Source organism: Protopterus annectens, chromosome 5.part0 (genome assembly GCF_019279795.1).
Source record: "Protopterus annectens isolate FY-2018-M chromosome 5.part0, PAN1.0, whole genome shotgun sequence".
NCBI classification, from domain to species: domain Eukaryota; kingdom Metazoa; phylum Chordata; order Ceratodontiformes; family Protopteridae; genus Protopterus; species Protopterus annectens.
Window position 1 is genome coordinate 1,703,700,124 of NC_056735.1, and position 26,155 is coordinate 1,703,726,278.

Sequence of the window (26,155 nt, forward strand, 5' to 3'; positions counted from 1 at the left end):
TTCTCCACAAGCAGGAAAAAAAAGGTAGACTTAACTTTCTTCTGTTCCTCCCTCACCCTGCTCACCCTGGCATCTTTATCAATATCCCAAATTCTAGGTTTCTTTTTCATCTGTGACAACTAATGTCAGACAATTGGTTTCTGACAGTTCCACTTCTAGGAATTTCCTGGTAGTAGGATTCTCTTCCTTTATACAAATTAGTTCATTTCGAACATCTAGTCTATCCTTTTTGTTTCCTCCAGCCTTAGCATGCGGCATCAAAAGGTAATAATTCCTATTCCTTTATGTCAAGCAGGGAAACAATTTTAGCTAAGTACTTCTACTACCAAAGAATTAGAAATGAAGTACTGTGAGCACCCCAAAGTTTAGTTAGCTTAAACTGTCAGATAGTGGGCAGGATCCAACTATTCAGGTCACAACAAGCAGGAAAAAATATGAAAGACTAGCCATTGGAGCTATTTGGGCTAAGCAGAAACACCAAGCAGTAGTAGTAAGAGATATCTGAAAATTAAACGCCAAACAGTAGCAAAAAATCTTGTTGTGATCTAAATTTCTTTAGTGGCTGGGCTTCCAAGAAAACATTTAAAGGTTTTTTTCAAACCATCACACATGATTGTGTTCTGGGGGTATCTGCTGTACACCTCAGTACAAATAGCTTTTCTTCCATAAGAAAACAAATAGAGCTATATTTTGATCTAATGCAGGGGTTTTCCAGATGTCAGCCACTGTGAGGGAATACCTCAGGATTTTGGGTCTCATGGCTTCCATGATTCTCATGATACCTCTTGCAAGACACCATGTGAGAAAGATACAGTGGTATCTGAATTCTCTTTGGTACCAGCATGAGCATTCATTATTTTTCAAATTCCATTTCTAGGATTTGTGAAGAGAAGTCACTGGTGGAGACATCAAACAGTTCTGAATCCGTATCTCCCCTTCTCTCCGTCTGCTCAAAAGCAGTCATTCACAACCAGCATCTCAGACTTTGCTTGGGGAGCAGTTTCAATGGAAATAAAAGTACAAATCTCTTGGGACAACAAAGGTAAACCAAATCACATAAACATAAAAGAGCTGCTAACTAATTAAGATTCTCAACTCTCTGAATCATGGTCATCATGAAGTCTTCAAGTTGTTACAAACAATATCACAGTGATGTGGTACATAAACAAGCAAGGGGAAAACCAGATCATACCCCTATGCAGACTAGCCATGTTAACATGAAATGCAGCTTTGCAGCACAATATCACTCTAATGGCATCCTACATTCCTTCAGAGCACAATTGTGTCTTAGGCAAGCTGAGCAGGACAATGGCAGATCCTCATCAATGAAAACTAGATTGGGAGTCTTCAAAGATTTGACCCATCTTTGAGGAGTTCCTTAATTAGATCCTTTTGTTTGCTCTCTGAAAAATCAACTTGCAAATTCTGCTCCAGAATTCCATTCTGGAAGGCAGATACCGTTTTTTTTCCTTAGACAGGAATGTTCCTGTATGCTTTTTCACCCTTTCCACTGATTTCTAGGATACTTCTTAAGATTCAAAAGGAATCTCCAAAGATTATTGTGCTGACTTCCTTCTGGCCCAGGCAAGAATGGTATTCCCATCTTTTAAAACTGTTCATGATCAATTTCCACAAGCTTCGTCACAGATTGTATCTACTCAGACAAGAGCAGAGGTGTTTGATACATCTCACCCCCAAATAACTACAATTTATGGTCTTAATACCTTTTAGGCACCTGTTTACTGAGGACAAGCAACAAGTATTAACAGAGGCAATAATGTTTCCTTCTAGAAAGTCATATGTAAGTAAATGGAAAAGGTTTTCTTAATGGTGTCAGCAGAATAAACAACATTCAGGACTAGTGCTTCTCTGGTTTTGCAATATTTGTGTGAATTACAATCCTATAGCCTGTCTTACTCTTTTATCATGGTTAATTTGTCTCCTGTTTCATCATGTCTGCCCACAGACCCCCCTCTTTCAATGCATTCTCATGTCAAATTGTTTTTCAAAATGTTTTGCATAAGAGGCTTCCAAGAAAACCCATGGCCCTTTCTAGGAATCTTAATTTTGTGTTAGAGAAGCTAACACTTCCTCCATATGAACCAGCTTATCTGGCTGACTTGTGGTTCTTAACATGGAAAAAACAGTTTTACTGATTGCTCTGACCACTGCAAGAGGAACACCTGAGTTGCAAACTCTTATTGTGGGTCAACCCTGTCTCATGTTCCATACAGACAGGGTTTCTTTGAGAACTAATCCTTCTTTTATACCTAAAGTGGCATCTGAGTTTAATTTAAGCCAAAACAACCATCTCCCTGTCTTCTTTCCTTAACCTAAAAATGTCTATGGAGAACTCAGATACAATCTTGACAGAACAAAATTGTTATGAACTTCTAGTCAGTTGTTCTTTTCTTGTGAAGGTAAGAAGAAGAGACAAGCTATATTAAAACAGACTATTTCCAAATGGTTTTCTTAGGTTATTGTCTTTTGTTGTTCCCACCACAGCTAGAGTATTCTAGGAAGGGTCAAGCACACTCTACCAGGGCCTTGGCTTTATGTATGGCTTTTTGGAAAGGGTTGGACTCTAGTAGCATTCTAGAAGTAGCTACATGGTCCTCTGTACATACTTTTACAAAGCACTACAAACTAGCTTCATTTCCCAGGTCTCTGTCAAGTTTTGCTAGGACCATTCTCCAGGGGCTCCTGTACTCTTCCCCTTCTACCTCCCAAATGTTCTAAGATATGGTAATCTATCCATACAGCTTAGGGTACTTCAGCAGTGATCAATAAGATGAATGTAGCATAGCTGTGTAAGTAAACTTACAGTAACAGTAGATGTTCGAATGATAACTGCTGCAGTTGCTGCTCCATCCCTTCACCTCCCCTTATTTTTTGGTGTGTTTTTTCTGCCAAGGCATGAGAATGTGTTTTTGCTTTTCCTAGGAATGTCCTTTCAGGGCTTAGCCTCCATCTCTCAGCTGGCATGATAGCTCTGAAGGGCCTGGGTCCCAAACCTGTATTTTAGACACTTATAGCATGAACTAGTAGTTTGGTTGCATGTTATGTCCCTAGCAGCATACAACCCATATAGCTTGGGATCTTGTTATGGTACATTTACTTAGACAATTGTACTTTCTTCATATTACCTGGACAAAACTCAGTCCTTCAGGAAAGCCATTTCAGCTGTTTGTCTCCTGTGAGGGTAAGAGAAAAGGACAACCAGTGATGGTTGCATCATGCTATTTCTTTTTGTTATTGTCACCACAAAAGCCACTTTAAGGTGGGGTTAGGGCCCATTTCATTAGGGCATTGGATTTTTCTGTGGCTTTCTGGAAAGAGGTAGATTCTAGAGATACTCTAGAGGCAGCAACTCAGTCCTCAACAATCTGAATTCCTTTCACATGTCTATGAAAGGTTTTTCTAGGACTATTTTCCAGGGGCTTCTGGATTCTTAATTTGCTTCCTCACAATATATTTACAAACTCTTGTAATCTACCCATACAATTTAGACTACTGGAACAGTGGTCTAATAATGAACATACTACAGCTGTGTAAACAAACCTACCATAACAGGAGATACCATAATAGATCACTGTATAAATAGAAAATACATATTTATACACACACACACACACACACACACACACACACACACACACACACACACACACACACACACACACACACACACATGCATGCACTTATCCATGTAATTATTTTTGGTTTCATTTTCCTAGCGTTTTTCCTTTTTGGACTATTGATTAGTGCTTGGGTCAAGAAAGCTCTGAAGCATTTAGCAATCTAACTACCTTTTATGTGAGGCTCTGCTCAAGCTCCTAACAGAGCAAGTGGAAGGTGCCCTAAGGCTTTGGAAAACTGACCAGTTGTCCATATTCTTGGCAGGATACCAAAGCAGTTTACAGTACTGCAACAGTGATCTATTAGAGCATCTATTGTTATGGAAAGTATACTTACACAACTATATATATATATATATATATATATATATATATATATATATATATATAGATATATAGATATCTCTATATATACGTGTCTACTTCATAACATTGAAATTTCATAACATTGAATTTCATAACATTGAGACCATAACATCGAAAATTCAAAACACTGAAAACCCAAAACATTGAAAACTCAGAACATTGAAAGTATGCTTCATAACATTGAAAACTACATTGCACAAGTAAATAAGATCCCCTTCACCTACAACAACACCTAACTAACAAACACACTTTCTACTACATTTCTGCAGGGGGGCAAACCCCCCCTGATCCCCCATGTAGGGGGGGGCTCTGCCCCCACACCCTCCGTAAATTAAATATACTAACTGCAAGATCGCACTGCAGTGGGAAAAAGTTGATTTCCTAACCTCAGTGTATAGTGATTGTGATACAGTGAGGTTAGGAAATTAACTTTTTCCACTGTAGTGCGATCTTGGAGTTGCTAAATAATGTAAATGGAGTTTCAATTAGCCTGGGAACTCAGAGCAGGTGTCAAGATGATGCAATATGAATACTGGGAAAACCTAAGTGTCAAAAATGATGTAATCTGGGGAGGACATAGAGACATGTTTGTTAGTGATGTTTTATAAACTATTTCTCACAAGAGACTGATATCATTTTGGTCTGGACATCTAACTTATCAGCACTCTACCTTACATGTAAATTGTTAGCACTGTGATTTCTTGTAGGAATAGTTAAAGCTAGTAAAGATTAATTAGGTATTTTTCTTTGAAATCAGACCTGTCCTACTGTATTATTTTAAGTTTCTGTGTGATCTGTGAACTCTTAGATATCTCTGTGTTGTAGTAGTTTTGCATTGTGTTTTAATGATTTATTATTAAATATTTTTAAAACCTTCTACATGTGGCAGATTTGTGTAGAATGCATTGCATATTTATAGAGGTTATTGTAATAGGCCACTCTAACGTAAGCTTTGACTGTTAGTCATACTACCAATGGATTATAATATTGCACAGTAATAATTGGACACCCTGTAAGGGCCTTTTAGTAGCTGATATTATTAACTGGGTGGTGGCGGGAATTTATTACCGTATAGTCTGGGTAAAGGGGCACAGCTGGAGAATCTGTGTCAGCCTTTCCCAGGAGTGTCTGTGAAGATGTATAAATACTTATCTCAAAGTGTGTGTGTGTGTGTGTTGTGTCACCAAATTGGCAGGGACATGAAGCACTGGTTGGACAGAGAGGGTACTGGAGGTTCTAGCTTGCCCAGTTAGGCTGGGATCTGGACCCTATAGCTGGGCCAGTTGGGAGTCTTATTGGGGATATGGTCAGCAAGGGAGCAGCCAGCCCCAGACTGACTGTGATCTCTGTGTGCACATAAGGGAAATTGTACTTTACTGTGTGTATTAGTTATCCTTTCTTCTTATAGGAGATGGCCTCCCTGGTGTTATTGGTGTGGATTGAGGCTCCTTGATTGCTGGGCCAGGGCATGGTTGTCACAAGTGGTGGCAGTGGTGGGATCTACTTCACATACTAACTGGCTTGTAGTGGTGTGAGTAGAGCAAATTCTTGTAGCTTATGTACAGTGATCTCTAAAAGTGTTTTGTACTTTAAAACAGCCATGCAGTGTATACTCAGAGTTCAGATCACAATTGTTTTATTTCTTTTGTTAGCTTAGTGTTAGTCAGGGTGAGCAGGCATCATGTCAGCAGAAGAGTATGGAAAGCTGACAAGGAGTCAGCTGGCAGGGATGTGCCAGGCTAGGGGACTGGTGCATGGAAACCTGACTAAAGCAGACCTCATGGCAGCCTTGGTTACAGCTGCATTAGAGAACAGCAGCCTGTAGGACAATCAGACCTACAGTGGAGATACAATATCCATGGAGAATGGACAGCTCAACCTTTCTGCATGGACATAAAATCTAGCTAGAGCTAAAGAGATTTGAGTTGGAGACCAGGCATATAAAACTGGAAGCAGCCGAGAAAATCAGGAGTCTACAAGCTGAGGAAAAGGAATGGCAGAGAAAGCATGAGAGGGAAATGCTGACTCTTCGCCAGAGTCATGGAGGTAATGGGGAAGGGACTAACTGGGCCCCAGAAGCACAAAAGGTCAGTAAATTTCTTCCACAGTTTAAAGAGGGGGATAATTTTGATAGGTTCATTCATATGTTTGAGAGGGTTTGTAAACAGTATGAAGTTGACCAAAGGCTCTGGGTATGGTTCCTGACCCCCTTACTCCATGGTAAAGCTGTAACTTCTTTAGCAAAAATGCATGCCACTGACTGTTTTGATTATACTGCTGTAAAAAGACATTTGTTAGAATGTTTTAAGCTAACACCTGAAATGTATAGGAAAAGGTTTTGTGAGCATAATCTCAAGGCAGATGAAAATGTATGTGAATATGTTGTTGAACTGAGCACTTATTTTCATAGCTGGGTGAGTGGATGTCAGGTCACCACTTTTGAAGGGCTGCCAGACCTTTTGGTAAGGGAACAAGCCTTTAGCACTTTGCCTGAGAACATGAGGATGTGGTTAGCTGATAAACAGTGTGCTACTTCAGAGGGGTTGAGGAAGAAGGGAGACCTATGCCTAGCAAACAGGGCAGCCTTGCACAGGAAAGAGACCCCCAGTACTGCTCATGGGACTAAAAGAACCCATGATGGGCAGCACAGACTGCTCCAACAGAATCTGCCAGTAGAAGGGGAAGCCATTAGTCCAGGTACATGTCCAGGAGCTAGGGTTAAATGTTTTGAATGCAACCAGTGGGGCCATGTGGCATACAGGTGTCCACGGACGCAAGGTGGAGAGCCAAAGGTGAGGGAGCCAGTAAGTGGGAAAGACAAAATGCCAATAGTGGGTTGTCTTGAGACAACCGGGGTATGGAACTGCCATCCTGCAGATGTCCTGAGAGGGAAGGATTTGGATGAGGCAGTACTATGTACTTATGCAGTTACATGCAGTGAGGCTAGGAGACAAGCATGTGGGTCTGGTAGCCTGGGGGAGACCCAGACAGATTGCATACTTGCAGCCAGGACTGCTGAGGTGGTTACTTCAGGGAGTGAGCTATGCTGTAGTAGTGAGACTGAATGTGAGCCACAGCTGCTTGTAGGTACTGATGTTCCCTTGGACAGGGTGACTGCAAAGGTAGAGGTGAGTAGTAGTACCCAGGCTAACAGTGAGGCACCACTGTCAGAGGATGCCAGACTTCCTGTGGAAGGGGAGCTGGGAAGGGTTACAAGGAGAGACTTGAGACAGGCTCAGCTCTCAGACCCTACATTGCAAGGCCTGAGGCAGGTAGCTAGGGATGCACCTGATTCTCAAGGGAAGGGGGAATCTGTATACTGGAACAAAGGGTTACTGTACAGAGAATGGACCCCAGAGGGAGGGCTAGAAGGTGAGAGAGTACAGCAGTTGGTAGTGCCTAGAGCTTACCATCTGGCGCTTCTAGCCATAGCCCATGATATTCCCTTTGCAGGTCATATGGGCATAAAATATACAAAAAAGCATACTACGCAAACCTTCTATTGGCCAGGAATTTCCAGAGATGTAACAGGGTACTGCAGGACCTGTGAGCAGTGCCAAAAGGTAGGCAAGGCAAGAGACAAGGTGAGAGCTCATTTGATGCCTTTGCCTGTGATTAAGGAGCCATTTCAGAGGGTAGCTATGGATATTATGGGTCCACTGAGTACTCCAAGTTCCACAGGGAAAAAGTATATCCTAGTGACTGTAGATTATGCTACACAATACCCTGAGGCAGTGGCTTTATCCTCCATCGAGGCAGAGAAGGTGGCAAATGCTTTGCTAGAGATTTTCAGCAGGGTAGGTTTCCAAAGGAAATACTGTCTGATATAGGTGCCAATTTTATGTCAGACCTGCTGGCTTGTCTGTGGAAGCCCTGCAGGGTGAAGCACATGAAGGCCAACCCCCTACATCCCTAGACTAATGGTCATGTTGAGATGTTAAACTCTACAACATGCTATGGGCATTTGCAGATCATTTTAAGAGGGAGTGGGACAAATATTTGCCCCATCTGTTGTTTCCTTACAGAGAGGTTCCCCAGGAATCCACAGTTTTTTCACCCTTTGAGTTACTGTATGGCATAGGGTGAGGGGACCTCTAGATTTAATTCAAGATGAGTGGGAAGGTGAGTGTGAGTCTCACAAGGAGTCTGTTGTGGCATATGTCCTAAACCTCAGGACAAGGCTCAGGGAACTCATGGGCTTGGCCCAAGAGAACCTGGCAGAAGCCCAACAACAGAAAAAGGTGTGGTATGACAGGAATGCTCGAGCTAGAGAGTATGCTGTAGGGCAGCAGGTGATGGTTTTCATTCCTGTCAGACACAACAAGTTGCAAGCAGTTTGGGAGGGGCCCTGCAAGGTGGTAAGAAAGGTAAGTGATGTTAACTAGATGGTGGAAGTGCTAGGCAGATGGCAGGGGCACAAATTGTACCATGTTAACATTATGAAACCATACCATGATAGGGAGGCCCTTGTGCTGAGCATTTGCAGTAAATTGCATAAGGAGTCTGAGGGAGATCTAGGGACTGATCTCCTCAGTGAGGCTTTGGCTGTCACCTCGGTGGAAGGGGTAGCAATGTCCCAGCAGCTTTCTCCTACCCAGGTTCGAGAAATCCGAGCAGTGTTGCAGGAGTTTGGGGGGCATGTTCACCGGGACACCAGGGTGCACCCACCTGGTGCAGCACCAGGTGGATACAGGATCCCAAAAGCCTATCAGGCAGGCCCCTTATAGGGTGCCTGAGAGAGTCAAACAGACTCTGAGGGAAGAGGTACAGGAGATGTTGGAACTAGGGGTGATTCAAGAGCCCAACAGTCCCTGGGCCTCACCAGTGTTGTTGGTGCCAAAGATGGATGGCAGCAACAGGTTCTGTGTGGATTACAGGAAATTAAATAGTCACACAGAGTCAGATGCTTACCCCATGCCTAGGACAGATGAGGCTCTAGAGCAGCTGGGTAAGGCTAAGTATCTTACAACCATTGATCTTACCAAGGGTTACTGGCAGGTGCCCTTGACTCCCAGTGCTAGAGAGACGTTAGCCTTTGTGACTCCTTTTGGCTTGAGTGAGTTCACAAAGATGCCCTTTGGGATGAAGAATGCCCCAGTGACTTTCCAGTGTCTGGTAGATCATATCTTAGCAGGAGCAGGAGAGTTTGCCCTTGGTTGCATGGATGATATTGCTATCTACAGACATTCCTGTCAAGAGCACCTTCAGCATGTCAGGGAGGTGCTGGGCAAACTACAGAGGGCAGGGTTGACCATTAAGCTGAGAAAAGGTCAGGTGGGTATGGCAGAGGTCTCCTACCTAGGACATAGAATGGGGAGTAGTAGGATAAGGCCAGAACCTGCCAAAGTGGAAGCTATTCAGGCATGGCCTGCACCTGTTACCCAAAAGCAGGTGAGGGCATTCTTGGCAACAGCAGGGTACTACAGAAAGTTTGTTCCCAATTATAGTACCATAGCTGCTCCCCTCACAGACTTGACAAGGAAGAACAGGCTAGATAAGGTAGTGTGGACCCCAGCATGTGAGCAGGCATATCAGAAACTTAAGGAAGCTTTTCGAGGACCCCCTGTGTTAGCCATTCCAGACTACAGCAAAGACTTTGTTGTGCAGGTGGATGCTTCAAACTATCGGGTGGGGAGCTGTACTTAGCCAGATTTCTTCAGAGGGAGAAGAGCACCTAGTGGTTTATCTCAGTCATAGTCTTCAACCCAGGGAGGAATGCTATGCAGCGGTAGAAAAGGAATGTTGAGCCATAGTGTGGGCTCTGCAAAAACTTCAGTGTTATCTGTATGGAAGAAAATTCACTGTGATGATAGATCACAGCCCTCTAACATGGTTAAACAGAGCCAGTCAGCAAAATGCCAAGTTGCTAAGATGGAGTCTGGGGTTGCAAGCATATGATATGTCAGTGCAGCACCGCAGTGGGAGTAGCATTGCCAATGCAGATGGGCTGTCAAGACAGGGAATGGGGTGAGGTACACCCAGATAGACCTGACACTCTCAACCGACATTTCTCAAGGGGCACTGGAAAAACTTGCTTGAATTCCCCGGGGGGAAGAGATGTGATGGTTGGGGAGAGACAGGCGAAAGCTGCCAGCCTATTCAAATATAATTTAATACATAATTCTATCATTTGTATAAATAAATGTAAAATACAGGTGTGTGTTTTTAAATGAAAGAAAAACACTGTAAAATGTGAACTTCAAGATTGTTACAACATTGCCCCCTTGCTGTAAAGAAAAACTAAGTCAAGCCTTCCAAATGTGTCTTTTGAAATTGAAATGATTTTATGAAATTCTTTGATCTTTAAAGTTGATTCCGGTCAGGCTGGCTGAAGACATTCTGTTTATTGTGTTAACTAAGGACTAATTGCTAGAGTGTATATGTGAAATGCCTTTTAGTGTTGTATTCTCCTGTGCAGGTGTTAGCTTGCTAAATAATGTAAATGGAGTTTCTATTAGCCTGGGAACTCAGAGCAGGTGTCAAAATGAAGCAATATGAATACTGGGAAAACCTAAGTGTCAAAAATGATGTAATCTGGGGAGGACCCAGAGACATATTTGTTAGTGATGTTTTATAAAATATTTCTCACAAGAGACTGATATCATTTTGATCTGGACATCTAACTTATCAGAACACTGCCTTATGCTCACATGTACATTTTAGCACTGTGATTTCTTGTAGGAATAGTTAAAGCTAGTAAAGATTAATTAGGTATTTTTCTTTGAAATCAGACTGGCCCTACTGTATTATTTTAAGTTTCTGTATGATCTGTGAACTCTTAGATATCTCTGTGGTGTAGTAGTTTTGTCTTGTGTTTTAATTATTTATTATTAAATATTTTTAAAACCTTCTACCTGTGGCTGCTTTGTGTAGCAATAAGCTCTAGAATACATTGCATATTTATAGAGGTTATTGTAATAGGCTACTCTAAAATAAGCCTTGACTGTTAGTCATACTGCCATTGGATAATAATATCGCACAGTAATAATTAGACACCCTTTTAAGGGCCTTTTAGTAGCTGATATTATTTACTGGGTGGTGGCAGTAATTGCTACCGTATAGTATAGGTAAAGGGGCACAGCTGGAGAATCTGTGTCAGCCTTTCCCAGGAGTGTCTGTGAAGTTGTATAAATACTTATTACAAAGTGTGTGTGTGTTGTGTCAGCTACTTGGCAGGGACACGAAGCACTGGTTGGACAGAGAGGGTACTGGAGGTTCTAACTTGCCTAGTTAGGCCGAGACCTGGACCCTATAGCTGTGCCAGTGGGGAGTCTTATTGGGGATCTGGTGAGCAAGGGAGCAGCCAGTCCCAGACTGACTGTGATCTCTGTGTGCACTTAAGGGAAATTGTACTTTACTGTGTGTATTAGTTATCCTTTCCTCTTCTAGGAGACGACCTTCCTAGTGTTAGTGGTGAGGATTGAGGCTCCTTGATTGCTCGGCCAGGGCATGGTCGTTACATGTGGTATTTTGTTTCTGGCCGGATCAGTGATTTTTTTCCACCGAGGAAAAAAATTGCTGATTCGGCCATTGGCATAATTCGCACTTTGCTCTTTTTGGGTCGATGAAGAAGCATTTGCTGTAATGCCTCTTTGATAATTTAATATAGACCCATTTACATATGCATTGTAGTTTTCAGTGTTATGAAGCACACTTTCAATGTTCTGAGTTTTCAATGTTTTGGGTTTTCAGTGTTTTGGGATTTAGATGTTTTGGTCTCAATGTTATGAAATTCAACGTTATGAAATTTCAATGTTATGAAGTAGACCCATGTGTATATATATATATATATATATATATATATATATATATATATATATATATATATATATAAAATGTATGTATGGGAGTCATTGAATTTTTCAAATGCTCACAATATCGAGTTTTCATTGTTCGAATGTTCATAACATCAAATTGGTCTTTTGCTTGTTGATGACATTTCTGTAGATTGCAGTTTGCCTTTCCCAAATGTGTAATGTTGGAGTTATTATTTATAATATGCAAGGATTTTCAGCTATTGAGAGATCAGCTGAGGAGAGCTGAAAATAAAGTGAAATCAATAACTCTATATGATCAGCATTCTTATTTACAAACGCATGTGCACAGGCATAAACAGGCCATCATTTCTTATTTTAGCCAATGTAGAAGTAAATTTTCTTAGTTTTAATTTTTGACTTAGTCGCTCCAATTATGTCCTTTCACTCTCTCTCTCTCTTATTTTTCCCAGTTGTAGGCCTGTTTAAGAGAGCTGTAAGATGCCGATGGTATGCTTGACAGACTATGAGGACTATGCCAGAGAACACCTTCCAAAAGCAACATGGGATTACTACGCTGCCGGGGCAGATGAGTGCTGTACTCGAGATGATAATCTTCTCGCTTACAAAAGGTACTGAGCAATTTAAGAAATGAGGACAGGATTCAATTAATTCAGAGATGCACATGCATTACATTTATTAGATGTATCTAAGGCTGATTTTTAACTTCAGAATACATTTTGTTCAGTAGGTAAACTTTAAAGACCTTGAATATGTCATCTAAACTAAACATAAAATGTCACAAGTTTAAAAAGATTTCCACTTACATTTTTACTTAGCTCTGAGTAGATAAGACTGATTTAGGTGAGTAATAAATTCAGTGGGCTTCAAATTTCAGTAAGTAGAAAGATGACATAACAGCTTGCTGGTATTCAGATAACAGCATACAGTAAGACATGAGGCTCAAAAGATTTATTTCCTTCAGAAGTTGAAATGATTAAATCAGGCATACAAGCATACCTGAATTGTTCAGTACACTTCAGATAGACTAAGTGCTGACAGAGAAACCACCTGCAAGAAACATAGTACATACACTATTTCTCTTGTTTTAAATGAGTTTTATTGAACTAGTTTTAGAAAGCAGCAGATTGCAAAAGAGGGTGAGAATTAAAATAGTGACAACAGGGGAAGAAATAATCAACAGTACGGTGTAGTCTTGGAGTTGTCAGCATTTCTGCTTCATTCATTTGGAAAAGTGTAACTGTGTTAGCAATGCAGTAAAAAAATCATTTTTTCCTCTTATGGAGAATATAACAATGTAACCATTATCTTATCTAGAATTAATGGGTTGAATTCAACACCAGGGTGGCAAAATATTATTCACTCTGTAGGTTTCCGGGTAATCATAAGCCTTGATAATGACAGTAGTTATATAGTAAATTACTCCAATTCCAAACTGTATACTTAGAAAATGATTTCTTAATGACATCTTCAAACTTCATTATATTATAAGATATGATATGATATTATATGATATTATATTATAGTACAAGTGCTGCTATTTGTTAATCTGGCTTTGTTTAGTACGTGGCTAGAAGGGTAGAAAGCAAATGTTTTGTGGAATCACTGAAGAATTCAGTGTGTCTGTTATGTAGGCAACACATTTACACCTCTACACCAGCCTATGGGCCGTGAGGTAGGGTAAACTTTAGAATATCTAATTTCTGAAAGCTTCTTATGATCAGTTTAAGCAAAATGCATTTCTTGAAAAGAGACAGTCGGAGAGATTCTGCAAAGCTTTTCGCACTACGTACATGGGATAATTTGGATGATTTTGTGAATTCCACGATGACTGTTTTATATTTCAGAAACAGAATCACTCATCTGTCTGCCAGTGATAGGTGTTCTCAGAATGAAGTGAGACCAGCAGAGGGATACTGTGTACCATCCATCCCAGCAACACACTGAGCAGCAGAATGTAAACTGGAGCCCAGGACTGGGATGGATTTAATGATGTGAACAAGTACTGTGCAGTTTGCATGAACACAGTGCCTTAGCACTCTGATAAATGTGAATGCAGTTAAGATGTGCAGGATGGTACCACCAAGTGTTTTACTACTGAGCAATGCTGCAACTCTCATTGGTGGAATTATTAACAAATAAAGACACTTAGTGTGCTTACAGTGTAAAAGCACATCAGCACTTGGAGGTATAGGGGTAGCAAGTCCCAGAACATGGGTTACTGTGCACTGTTTTGGCCAGTTGCAGAGAAGACGTTTGGGGGGTGAATATAGAGGATTGTTAGTGGGTCTCTGATCTTAACCAAGCTGCTGTACAGTCAACAAACTGATTCAAGGCATTCACTGATAGAGGTGAATTTCTTCAATCTGTTTTGAAACTGCATAATGGTGTTGATCAAAGGCCCAGACATAATTCTTTGTATAAACAGGATTTTTTTCATCTCAGTGTATTACCAACTTAAAATGTGACAGTGTGAAGTGTCTAACAGATTTTAAAGTTGTTGGTTGACCTGTCCTGTTTACTTCTCTGCCATTTGTGTAGGAATACAAGGTTCATATTTTTTGTCTGTATTTCATAAAATTATGGTTTCTGGCAAATTTGTAGAAAATAAAGACTGAAGTTAAAAAATAATGACAGACGTTTGAGTTTCAGACTTCATTCCATTCAGAAAATTCTTCCTAATATAAAACCTGTTATTCTATCAACTTTTTAAGGTTGTAAGAACAATAGTTAAAACTTGTACCTATTTCTGGGCCTTTGTCCCACTTTTATTTATGGCTTTGCCCATATTTCTTGCTCTAAGATGTTGAGAGGTATGTATTCATATATGAGAACTTCTCTATAACATACCAGTCATAGTTATGTCCTTATGTATGAATCTTGTGATAATTTCTTCCAAAATTTCATCATACAATCAGAAATTTCCATGTACTGTAGTAATACTAGAGCAATACAATAAGCCATTAATGTGTAAACCATATTTAAATAATGAAGTAAGTGCAAGAACAACCCAACATTAACTCTAGAACATCAAACCATCCATACTTATTTGGTGTTCTAGTAGCTCAGCAAGGTAATTGAAAAAGGAAGAGAGAGAGAGAGAGAGAAAGAGAGAGAATCCAATGAGGTATTACATTTTATAGTTGTGTTATGATAATTGTCACAACAAAGGGGTAGAGGTGCACATCATATGCTATGTAAAATGAAGTGAACAAGGCCCATGAACATTTTTACTGGTCACCAGGGTTATTCAGCATCTTGGTAAAATCTTTGAAAAAAAATCATTTGCAACCATTTCACATCTTACCTTGACAAATGCCCCTTATTTTGTTGAAAGCAGCATGGTTTTTGATCAGGTAAAAATATGAGTAGTATCATGACTGCTTTCTGGACGTTCACTGATGATATCACATCTTCACTAATATTGATAAAGTTACTCTCATTGGGGCAGTATTCACTGACCTTCCTTTGATCTTTGACCTGGTTGACCACTCCCTTCTATTATCCATGTTACAAGATGTTGGTGTAAGTGCTGAATCTTCCCAATGATTCAATGATTTCCTGAGAAAACTTACTTTCACAGCTAAAATGGGGCCTGCCTTATCAAATACAGCCTTCACTCTTTCAGAGGTACTTCAAGGATCAATTCTTCTACCAATACTATTCTCCATTTTTGTAAATAAACTGCCTCTTGACCTACCTAATCTACAGTTCCTCCTTTACTGTGGTGACATGGTTATCTATAGACTAATCCCTTCTTGCAACATCATCCAAAAGCAACTTCAAGCTCATCTTCTGCAAATAAGCAATTTGTTCTAAATCTCTACTCACCGCTGAAAAAGTCCATTCTGTTTGGCATAAAGAAAAGACTTGCTATAGCCATTATTGTTCTCCGTATCAAAGACCTAGACAATGACCTAATTGAATCCACCACATCTTTTAGATACCATGGCATCTGGCATGATCAGCCCTGCAACTTCTATGACCACATTCCTAAAGTCAGATTTGAAGTCAACTACCTCCTACTCTGTGCCCAAAAGATATCTCATTTCTTCTCATATCCTGCTTAAGAAGCCTTAGGCAATGGTGTTCTCTTTGTACAACTAGAATATGTCCTACCCCTATTCACCATTGCCTTACAAAAAACACTACTACCTTACAGCCTCTTTCTAAGAAAATCTGTTATTTCAACATCAAGTCCTCTTGCCATGAACATCACTGCAACACCTTGGGAAAGGCAAATTGGATACCCATTCAAGGTAAAGCCAATTTTTAGATCCCTTTTCCTCAAACTCCTAAACCAAGACACAATATTCTCCCCCAACTATGAGACTAACTACATCCCACCCACACCACAACCTAAGGAGCCAATCCACTAATGCCCCTACTCTCATAACTCCATCCACTAAACTTCATTCCTACAGACCACAACTTCTATGTTCTTGCCCAAAACAGTGGCAATCATTGCTACCTCATCTTACTGCAATTAGAGACTATAAACAGTTAAGACCTCAGCAAAAACACTACCTAACTGAACAATATAAGTTTACATGTCAGAATACAGGCCATGTCTCCTCCATAGTTGCACTATTACATTCATCTTAGAAAACCTTAGCTGATTAATCTCTGAATTTCTCTAATATATAAACTCATACCCACTGCTTCCCCATATGTACTATCCATCCTCTACTGTATATGTATTAGCCACCTTCTCCTGTTATTAGCTATTCTATTGCAACCCTTGTTATTCTACAGTTTCTGTTTTCTTCATTGCTAAAATTCCTCTCCATAATTGTTGTGACAGCCCCACTCTGGGCCAGTAATCAAGGAGCCTGAATCCTCACCACTGATACTGGGGAGAGACTTTCACTTTGAACAAAAATGGATGCACCCAGTATTTCCAGATGCAGCTCTCTTATTCAAGCGCAATTTCCCTTAAGAGCATACAGAGAACACACTCAGTCCAGGGGCTGGTTTTCTCTCTCACTCCAGATCCTCAATAAGACTCCCCATTGGCACTGGCACAGCTATAGAGTTGAGTCCTCAGCTGAGTGTCCAAGTCAAGTCCTCCACCACTCTCTCTATGAACCAGTGCTTTGTGTCCTAGCTCCAAGCAGCTGACACACACACACACTCTTTGAGATTTGATTTTCACAAACACACACACACACACACACACACACACACACACACACACACACACACACACACACACACACACACACACACACACACACACACACACACACACACACACACACACACACACACACACACACACACACACACACACACACATACACACACACCTGAGAAAGGCTGGCACAGATGTACTAGCTATGCTCCCTTCTGCCCAGAATATAAGGTGGTTACACTGCTATCAGACACTCCAAAACCAGCTACTCTAAGGCTCTTACAAGGGTACTCAATTATACTGAGTGAATTAATATTCATACAAATGATAATGCTTGGCCAATGCAGTAAGGCTTTCAGAAGTGGCCACAGTATCACAAAATAGATAAGTCCTCTCAAAGTTTAAAATATTATCTAAAGGACTAGCCACAATGAAAAGTTTAAATATATTTAATAATAAATAATAAAAGAACATGAAAATAATAAATATCTATTTACAGAGTTTCAGATACAGGGAATATTAAAATAACACAGATGAATAGATTCACAAAGATACAGAAAAATAGTACTTCACTAATCTCACTATATTTTCCTGACTGATCTAAAGAATTATTATTCCCTGGTTCACTTACTATAACAAGGCACGATGAAGCAGGTGAGGGGGTCCTTCTTTGTCAGATTCCAAGAACAGAGTGCAAAGTCACTGAAGACTTCTCTTTGTAATATCTAAATATTATTTCAGAGCTGGTTACAAAATGACATCATATCTGGTCATCTGACTCTATTTTCCACACTACCCCATCACTAGGATTTAGCACATATGTGTTACAATACATACCTCTAGCTTTGTTTTAACACATCTGCTCTTCCTACATAGACTAACAAACCATACTTCTTACACACATTGCATTTCTGGCTTCATTCAAAACTGTGAAATAAGATCTTTATGGCCTAGGCCCAGTAATTTAATTTTAGAGTATTTTTCAAAGTCAGGTGGATTAAGATTAACCTCTTCTCCTCCAGAATCCTCTGTGACAGTGTACTCATTCCAACAGTTACAATGCATACATTTAATCAGTTACTACAAGCATGTATATATTTATTTTCTGTCCAACATGACCTACTATTGACACATTTTCAATACAAGCAACTTTACAAATACATTTTTCAACGCAAGCATCTGTACAAAACAGTTTTCTATACAAATGGCATATAATTATTTGCAAAATCCCAGCTAGCTGTGCTGGCATATGTTGCACACTCACTACCCTACTTCTCCTGGCACAGCTGGCAATACCTCATCTTGTCACATACTATATCTGTTCTTTTGGCTGGACCACATTTACCTCACCTATAACACCTGTATTATGCATTGTATTCACTTTTTTATTTGTTTTGTACATTTGTTAATATTTTTGCTACATTCTCCTTATTCTATCTCTTTTTAAACCTTCTTGTAAATTTGGATTTAGTTTTGCTACATCTATGTTATGTTATTTCACTATATATATATATATATATATATATATATATATATATGTGTGTGTGTGTGTGTGTATATATATTTTTTCCCCTTCCCTTACCTTCTGCATACTATACTAACTTGCTATTATTATTTTCTCCACCATACTTCTCAAACTCTTATTTCTTCCTTTCCCCAACACTGAATCACTTCTTAATTTAGATCTTCTGTACTGCAAATATCTTGCCTGCTCAATTTGTCCTTGAAGCTCTTTCTAGTACAATTGTAAATGCTACTAATTTATTTTTTATATCTGCTCTGTAAATGGTTTGATCTGCTTGACTTGTTGCTCTGAAGCTAATTTTTTGTATATTTGTTGTATAATTTTGTATAATTTTTTATAATGTTAATTTTGGGGCTTTCCCCCTGGGCTTCCACTGGAAAAGGGTACATGCCCAGATGGACTAACCCGGTTAACAAATGTCAAGTAAACAAATAAATAAATAATTAAATAATTATAGTGTATAATGTAGTAATACCCTTAGTTTTACTTTATTTTTGTTGCAATGTATGCAACCTGAGCTGAGTAAATGGCCAAATCTGATCAGTGCTCTACCCCAGTAAACAAAAAAATAAGTAAATAAATCATATATTTCTAGTTTCTAAAATACATATTACCTGAGATTATTATTGTGTTTACTTCGTTAGTTTCTAAAATACATATTACTCGAGATTATTATTGTGTTTATTTCATTCTTTTGACTTGGTAGATGTACTTATTCTTTACCCCCCTTTTTGCAGGGCAGTCCTGATTTACACAGTTGAGTCTATGGGGACCGGAACCATGAGGCAAGGGGGGACACCCCACACTTTCAACAGCCTTATTGACTATGCCCTCAGCTGACTTGTTGGCTGAAAGAAAACAAAACAAACACACAACAAAAAGCACCCCCCCCACACACACACACACACACACACACACCAACTCATTCAACTACAGCAACAGGAAATAAAAAAATGAGATTGATTTCAATAAAACAAGGTCATTTCTTAATTTTCTGCAACATTAGGTGAATCTGCATTTTGCCATCAAAAAACAAGAAAGAAACTTACACCATTGATCCCGTCTGGGGCTGCTATTTGCTGTCAAATAGAGGCACAGATGCAGTGCAGGCATCCTGACTGGTGGTTAATGACATGTGGAAGAAACATACCTTTCAGCTGCCCCATTTTCTCCTGGGCATCACTCATTTTAACTGATATTTACCCTGTGTGTCATAAAATGTTTCATTTTCTGGTAAGTCACTGAGGATTACAGTCCTTCTGTAATGTCACTCCAGTCATTAGAGTTTCATACGTTTTATTATGGTTCAAAAATGCCTATTGAATCCATTCTAGCATAACATAAATACTTTGTGTGTGTCTGCTCTTGCTGGTGCAATTGTGTGTGAGTGTGAATGTGCATGTAAGCATATATGCAAGAGTGGAAGTGTGTGTAATTGTAAAAGGAAATGTTTGTAAATGCCAGTCATTCAGGTTTTATATTTATTATTATTCTTCAAAAATGCATGTTGAACCCATTCTGTCATAACTTACGTACTTTGTGTGTGTCCGTGCTCGCGTACTGGTGCAATCGTATGTGTGAGAGTGTGAATGTCTGTGTAAGTGTATGTGCGAGAGTGCAAGTGTGCGTAATTGTAAACAGAAACAAATCCACATGGTGGAACCATAATATCAACATGCTTTAAAATAAAAGGAAAAGAATTTTGACTCAAAATAAGAGTAATTCTCAAAATGATAGTGCCATTGTCACTGAAATAAAGGCAACTCATGAGCTTAATTAAATCCACCAAAGCCAAGTTTGAGGTCAATATAGTTATCAAAGCCAAAGACAATCACAAGGCATTTTTAGATTTATTCATAATCTCAAAAATTCAGTGCAGCATTGTGCTGAGCTGATTGTGAATATTACCTGCACTGAAGATGAAGATATAGTGAACCTATTGGCTGATAAATTTAGCTCTAACCGTATTCCTGACTTCCCTCTGTCTGTCCCTCAAGATATACCTGAAACTGGCTTGCCTTCAGCTATTACACAAGACCAAGTCCTAAAAGTGCTATCAAAAGCTAAAAGTACTGCATCAATGGGTCCTGACAATATCCCTGGATGCATCTTAAATAGCTTGAAGCATGATTTAGCCACACCCTTAACAACACTGTTCAGTCTCTACCTTCATATAGGTTTTGTACCAAGTGAATAGAGAATAGCTACAGTCCTTCCCCTGCATTAGGGAGGAGCTTCCACAGACCTAAGCAATTACAGACACGTAAGTCTGACCAGTCTCACATGCAAAGCCATGAAAAGACTTATAATGGAATTAATCAATCAGGACACAGGGAACTTGTCTCAGTTTGGATTTGTCCAGGGCATGTCATGCTTACATAACCTGGTGGATTTTTTTGAAAAGGTCACCAAAGCAATGGATGAAGGTAAAACAATACACACCACATACCTCAACCTGGCTAAAATTGTTGCCACAATTCCCCATTCAAGCATAGTGGAAAAGCTAAATAAAATATGAATAAACCCCTATGTCATCCACTGGATTGCCAACTGGCTCACAGATAAGATTCAGATAATCAAAATGGGGGAAGTTACCTCCCCAAAGAGATCAGTCACCAGTAGAGTCTCCTAAAGTTCTGTGCTATGGCCTCTCCTTTTTGGTATCTACTTAGCTGAAGTAAAATCCAGTACCAAAGGGCTTTGTCTGACTACGTTTGCAGATAACTGTAAGATAGGAGCAGTCATTGAAAACCCAAATGACTTAGCCATCCTGCCAAAACATTTGTCCCAAATAAATAACTGGTGTCAAAATCATGGACTGAAACTAAATGCCAAAAATGCATTATTGCATCCTTTGGTAAGTCATCTACCCTAGGGAACTACATTTTTTCAGGATTTGGGAACTTATGTGGACAGTGACATAACTTTTGATCAACATGTCTATTTTTGTAAGAAAGTGTGTGTGTGTGTGTGTGTGTGTGTGTGTGTGTGTGTGTGTGTGTGTGTGTGTGTGTGTGTGTGTGTGTGTGCGGGTGTGTGTGTGTGTGTATTGCATAACACATAATGCTCAACCTACCTCATTTTATAAAACATCCCTGACTTCTCCTGCTATTTTTTCCTGCTTCTCCCATTCCCAGAAATTCACTTTTGTAAATGCCACAGCTACTATTGTCCTGGTGTTTTGGTACTCATTACAGAAATCTGGAAATCCCTCTGGTAGCATATCCATATCAAAATCAAGGACTATGAGAGCAGAGCTCTCATAACAGTCCTGAAGCATGTTTTCTTCAATGTGCTTATCACCAGCATCACCAGGCTTTCAGAATTGTGATGAAATGACAAACAAGGACAAAGAGAGCATTAAGGCGGACTCAAAGTAATAGGCTTGGGTTGACAGACATCAGCTAAGGTTCAATTTTGGGAAAAGCATGGTGCTTACTATGGGACTCAGCAGCCCCAGTAAAGTACATAAGCTGAGATGGTTGGAATTTTAAGTCACAGAACAGCTACGAAACTTAGGTTGTTGGAAATGCAGCACTGAACCACAAGGCAGACAAAATGCAGAAGATGAGTTTAGCATGATGTTATACTACATCTCTAGTAAAATAGATTCCAAGGGGAATGAGGTAGTTCTACCACTCTGAAGGACATTTCTAAGAACGCGTTCGGCATGTCAAATCCAATTCTGAGGAACATATAAATAAAAGGAAAAGAAAAACATGGATATGGTTAGGAATTTTCTAAAAAATACTTGATTTATTTTGTACAGTGAGTTGTGCTAGAATTATTCTGTTTAATTGGAATAGTTATCATAGTTTATGGTTACACATTTTGTTAGATCTTTTCCACCAGAATGCCTGGTGGTTGTATCATGTTTTTTAATGACGACATTGTATGGGCTTATATAAATCTACATTTATGGGCGAGGTCTGGCAGCTGGCATACAATTCCAAGAATACTGACTATGCATCTAGAAACAAATATGCTAGAGAAGGTACACATAAAGGTTGCTAGGATATTAAAAGGGATGGAAAAGAAATTATATGAAAAAAAAAAACACTAGAGAGTCTGCAGTTGTTCTAGCAGGGAAAGATAATGGAAATAGTGATATGATCTGGATCCACAAAACTATTAACAAAAGTTGTAAGAGGACATGACCTGTAGTGGAAGAATCAGGAAAAGAAGACATCATGCATTTCAATGTCAGTGGTCAAGGTTCAACTTGGACATAAGAAAGCAATATTTCAAGGAGAGGGTGGAAGACAAATGGAACAGACACCCAGACTAGATACATCATCATTCTTCTTCTGATGAACTAAATATGGATTTATGAATGTAAGAATAAATCAACCAGCAAATATAGATTGTAAATAAATAGGAATTGGAGCTGCAAGATTCATATCATCTGTAGGTAAACATGGAACAAGATATCCAATACTGTGGTACATTTATGAATGTGGACTGGACCCATATTTTATAAAGTAGCAAAAATGAGGGCCAGTGGATCATGTGGTTTGCAATTCAACAGGGTTTGATGTAACTGGCTTTGTTGACTATGGATATTAACAATACTAAAGCTAATACTAGTACTACTGATAATAACGACTTAATATATATTCTGTGTTGTTTTGTGGATAAAGCGATAAAAGATTATACAGTGAAATCCGTAACTAGAGAAGGGAACTAAACAGGATATCAAGGTATGCAGTACAGGGTGACTGGAACTCTGTAAATTAAAATGAACTTGCATGTTTATATGCTTGTATGCTTTACCAAAAATGACCAACATTCTTGGTTTCTGAGACCAATGAATTCACAAAATCTAGCATCAATGCTGCAGGTAGTTAAGAAATAGATGTCTAGGTATGTCAGATATGTAGTAAAAGGAACTAATGGTTTGATGTTGTCGATGGAAAAAAAACACTACACAACATGGTGTAAAAGCATCATATATGAAGAAATGCTTGAAATGGAACATTGTTTGTATTGCCTGTGAATAAAGAGAGACACTAGGAAGAAAATAATTTATAAGGTCTTTGGCAAAAAATACATTAGAACTTTATTTTATCCATTTATTTGCAGGACATAAGGGTTATATTTTATAATGACTGTAAATGACAAGAACTAGGCTCAAAGTAGTGTGATCTCTGGATAGGGACATTCACCTTTGATGTTTGTGGGTTGTGGTTACTGGAGAACTTTGGCATTGTGTGTTATCTAGGGATCCCCTTTCATAACAACCATTCACAAAGTAAACTTTAATACAAAAAATAAATATTCACAATTAAATGAACACATTCTACAGGATCCTATGACAGCTACTGAACAGCCCAAAGAAATTGTTTCAGAAATTAAATATTTCACCTAAAATTTTTAGACAACTTTAAAAAATATCAGGGGTGTCCAAATATATTTTCATTTGAATACCATAAAGCCACTTCAAGAAATATTTAATTTTACTTTTTGTGTTTTTTTGGATGAGTGATTAGCATCTTTTCTAAGAAAGTTATTTCACTAACCCCTGCTTAATGACAATAATATAGCTATATGCATTGTGCTGTTTGACATCCTGACAAGTGGGCTAGGACAGCTGATGTATGAACTCAAATATTGTTATAAGATCATTTTTAATTGATTATTGATATGATTTGATGACGGTGTGACAGAATCTGTCAAACAGCAATATAACCAATGTATTTGTCTGATTCTTTTGCAGTCAATGGTAATATACCATCTCAAGTAGGGCACAATCCTCTGAAGAAATATGTTTGTATTTTATGTCAGAGTACCTTATTACAAGTCCCTGGATTTTTTTAATATGAACTTTCGTCAGGGAACTGACATATAGCCTACTGTATACAGCTGACAAAGCCAGCATTTCAGACGCATGTGCTGTCAAAGTCTAGCATTGTGCTTGGTTTCCACCAGGGGAGTATGTGACCCCTGCACAAGAGGTTAGGGGCAAGGGACATATGAAAGCAAATATCAGTTTTATGATCACTTCTGATTAATTTTTAATATGGTTTGTTGGGGGGAATCTGACAAAGAATTGTATGGCCATTACATTTATGTGATCTTTTCACAGTCAGAGGTAGTGTACCCTCTCAAAAATGGCAGACTTCACTGGGACAGCACATGTATGTTTTGTACCAAAGCATCATATTACAAGTTCCATAATTTCATTATGGTGAGCTGTATTCTGGTATCTGACATATGGTTTCTTATACATAGTTTGTAAAGCCAGTTTTAAATGGCTTTTGTTGTCACAGTCTTTTTGTTGTTGTTATTTTTCTTTCGGCTTTTCCCAGTTAGGGTCGCCACAGCGGAAATCTGGTCCGCTAATGATTGGCAATAGATTTGTACAGTGCTGAGGTGCCAGCCCGACACCCAACCTTCAACAAAGGCACACCCATTCACGCATGTCTTTCGAACGCCACTCAACTGTGGGGAGGACATGCAGACTCCACACAGAAGGCACTCCAGCCGTAAAATCGAATGGGAGAAACTCTTGCTGTGAGGCAACAAAGCTATGTTTTATTTCCACCTGACGGTTATTTGACCTCTGCAGAAAAAGCTGACTAAAATGAATGCTCAGACTATATGTGAACTATCCAAAAAATAACTATGTTCATGGCATCTCAGAAGACACAGAAGAGAAAATACTATATTTTTTCCAGAAAATTATTGGTTGTGGTTCTGTAGTTAGAATTGCAGTCCTAAGTGTATTTTATAGTCACATATCATGTTATTCCCTGAACATTTTGTAAAAATGTCAAAGACAGACAAGAGTTATTGTCTTTGGCTTGAGTCCATACACTTTTACTTTTAGCCTGGCATATTGCTTTATACTTTTTTTCATTGTGGGTACTGTGTTGAACCTTTGCTCAGTACACTATGTAAAGTTATGGCCTAATATATTTTTAATGTGTTGTTAGTGTATTTGAAGTAAAAAATAATCCTCTATTCCTTCAGGAAAAATATACATTTTTAGTTGTAGTATGCCATGCTAAACTGCCACAGTAAGCTCTGAGGTCAGAGCTGCAGTTTTGCGTGTTTTATAATAGAACACTCGCTTTTGTTACCTGAAAGTGCCATAATGAAATCTAAAGGGAAAACAGAGACAAAACCTTTTAATGACAGGTATCAGTGGCTTTAGTTCAGGAGCCTTTAGTGACACAGTCTGACATTTTGAGTTACACTCCTTTTTTCATTGTGGGAATTAATGCAAACCTTTTCTAATTGCTCTGACTACAATAATGACCTAAAATACTATTTTACTTAGATGACAATCCATTGCTTTTTGTCACATCTGTACCCCCCAACACACATTTTAGACATTTTAGACATTTACAGTAAACCACATTATAAGAAGACACACTTGTATGTGTCTTTACAGCTGGAACTACCATCTAAGTTTGCAGCTGAATATTGTGATATAGTATTCTGAAGAAACTGCTGTAAAACTTTGTGTGGTTACAGACAAATAGTCTTTTATTGCTGGGTACCACCAGTAGTCTCATGTGGTCATTTGGATGCTCTGGTGTTCTGTTTGTTTCATAAAAACATACATTTTGTATTTTTTTAGCCTAACAAACAGTGTGTATCTCAGTCATATCATAGGTATATTTTTATGAAATAAGAACCAAAAGTAATGCTGTTAAACCGGGAAAACTAATATTCTGTGATTTTTACATTATAGCAAACTACACATATTCTA

At 39.0% G+C, this 26,155-nt stretch overlaps 1 protein-coding gene across 2 annotated transcripts in view; it reads left to right on the plus strand.

Moving 5' to 3' along the window:
* The window catches only part of LOC122801841 (hydroxyacid oxidase 2-like), a 458,779-nt gene that overhangs the window by 90,622 nt on the left and 342,002 nt on the right, over positions 1-26,155 (plus strand). For both annotated transcript variants that reach the window (XM_044071490.1, XM_044071489.1), the window contains exon 2: positions 12,232-12,390. In XM_044071490.1, the coding sequence (XP_043927425.1) occupies positions 12,260-12,390 (131 nt within the window). In that variant the 5' untranslated portion in view covers positions 12,232-12,259. The remainder of the gene's footprint in view (positions 1-12,231; positions 12,391-26,155) is intronic.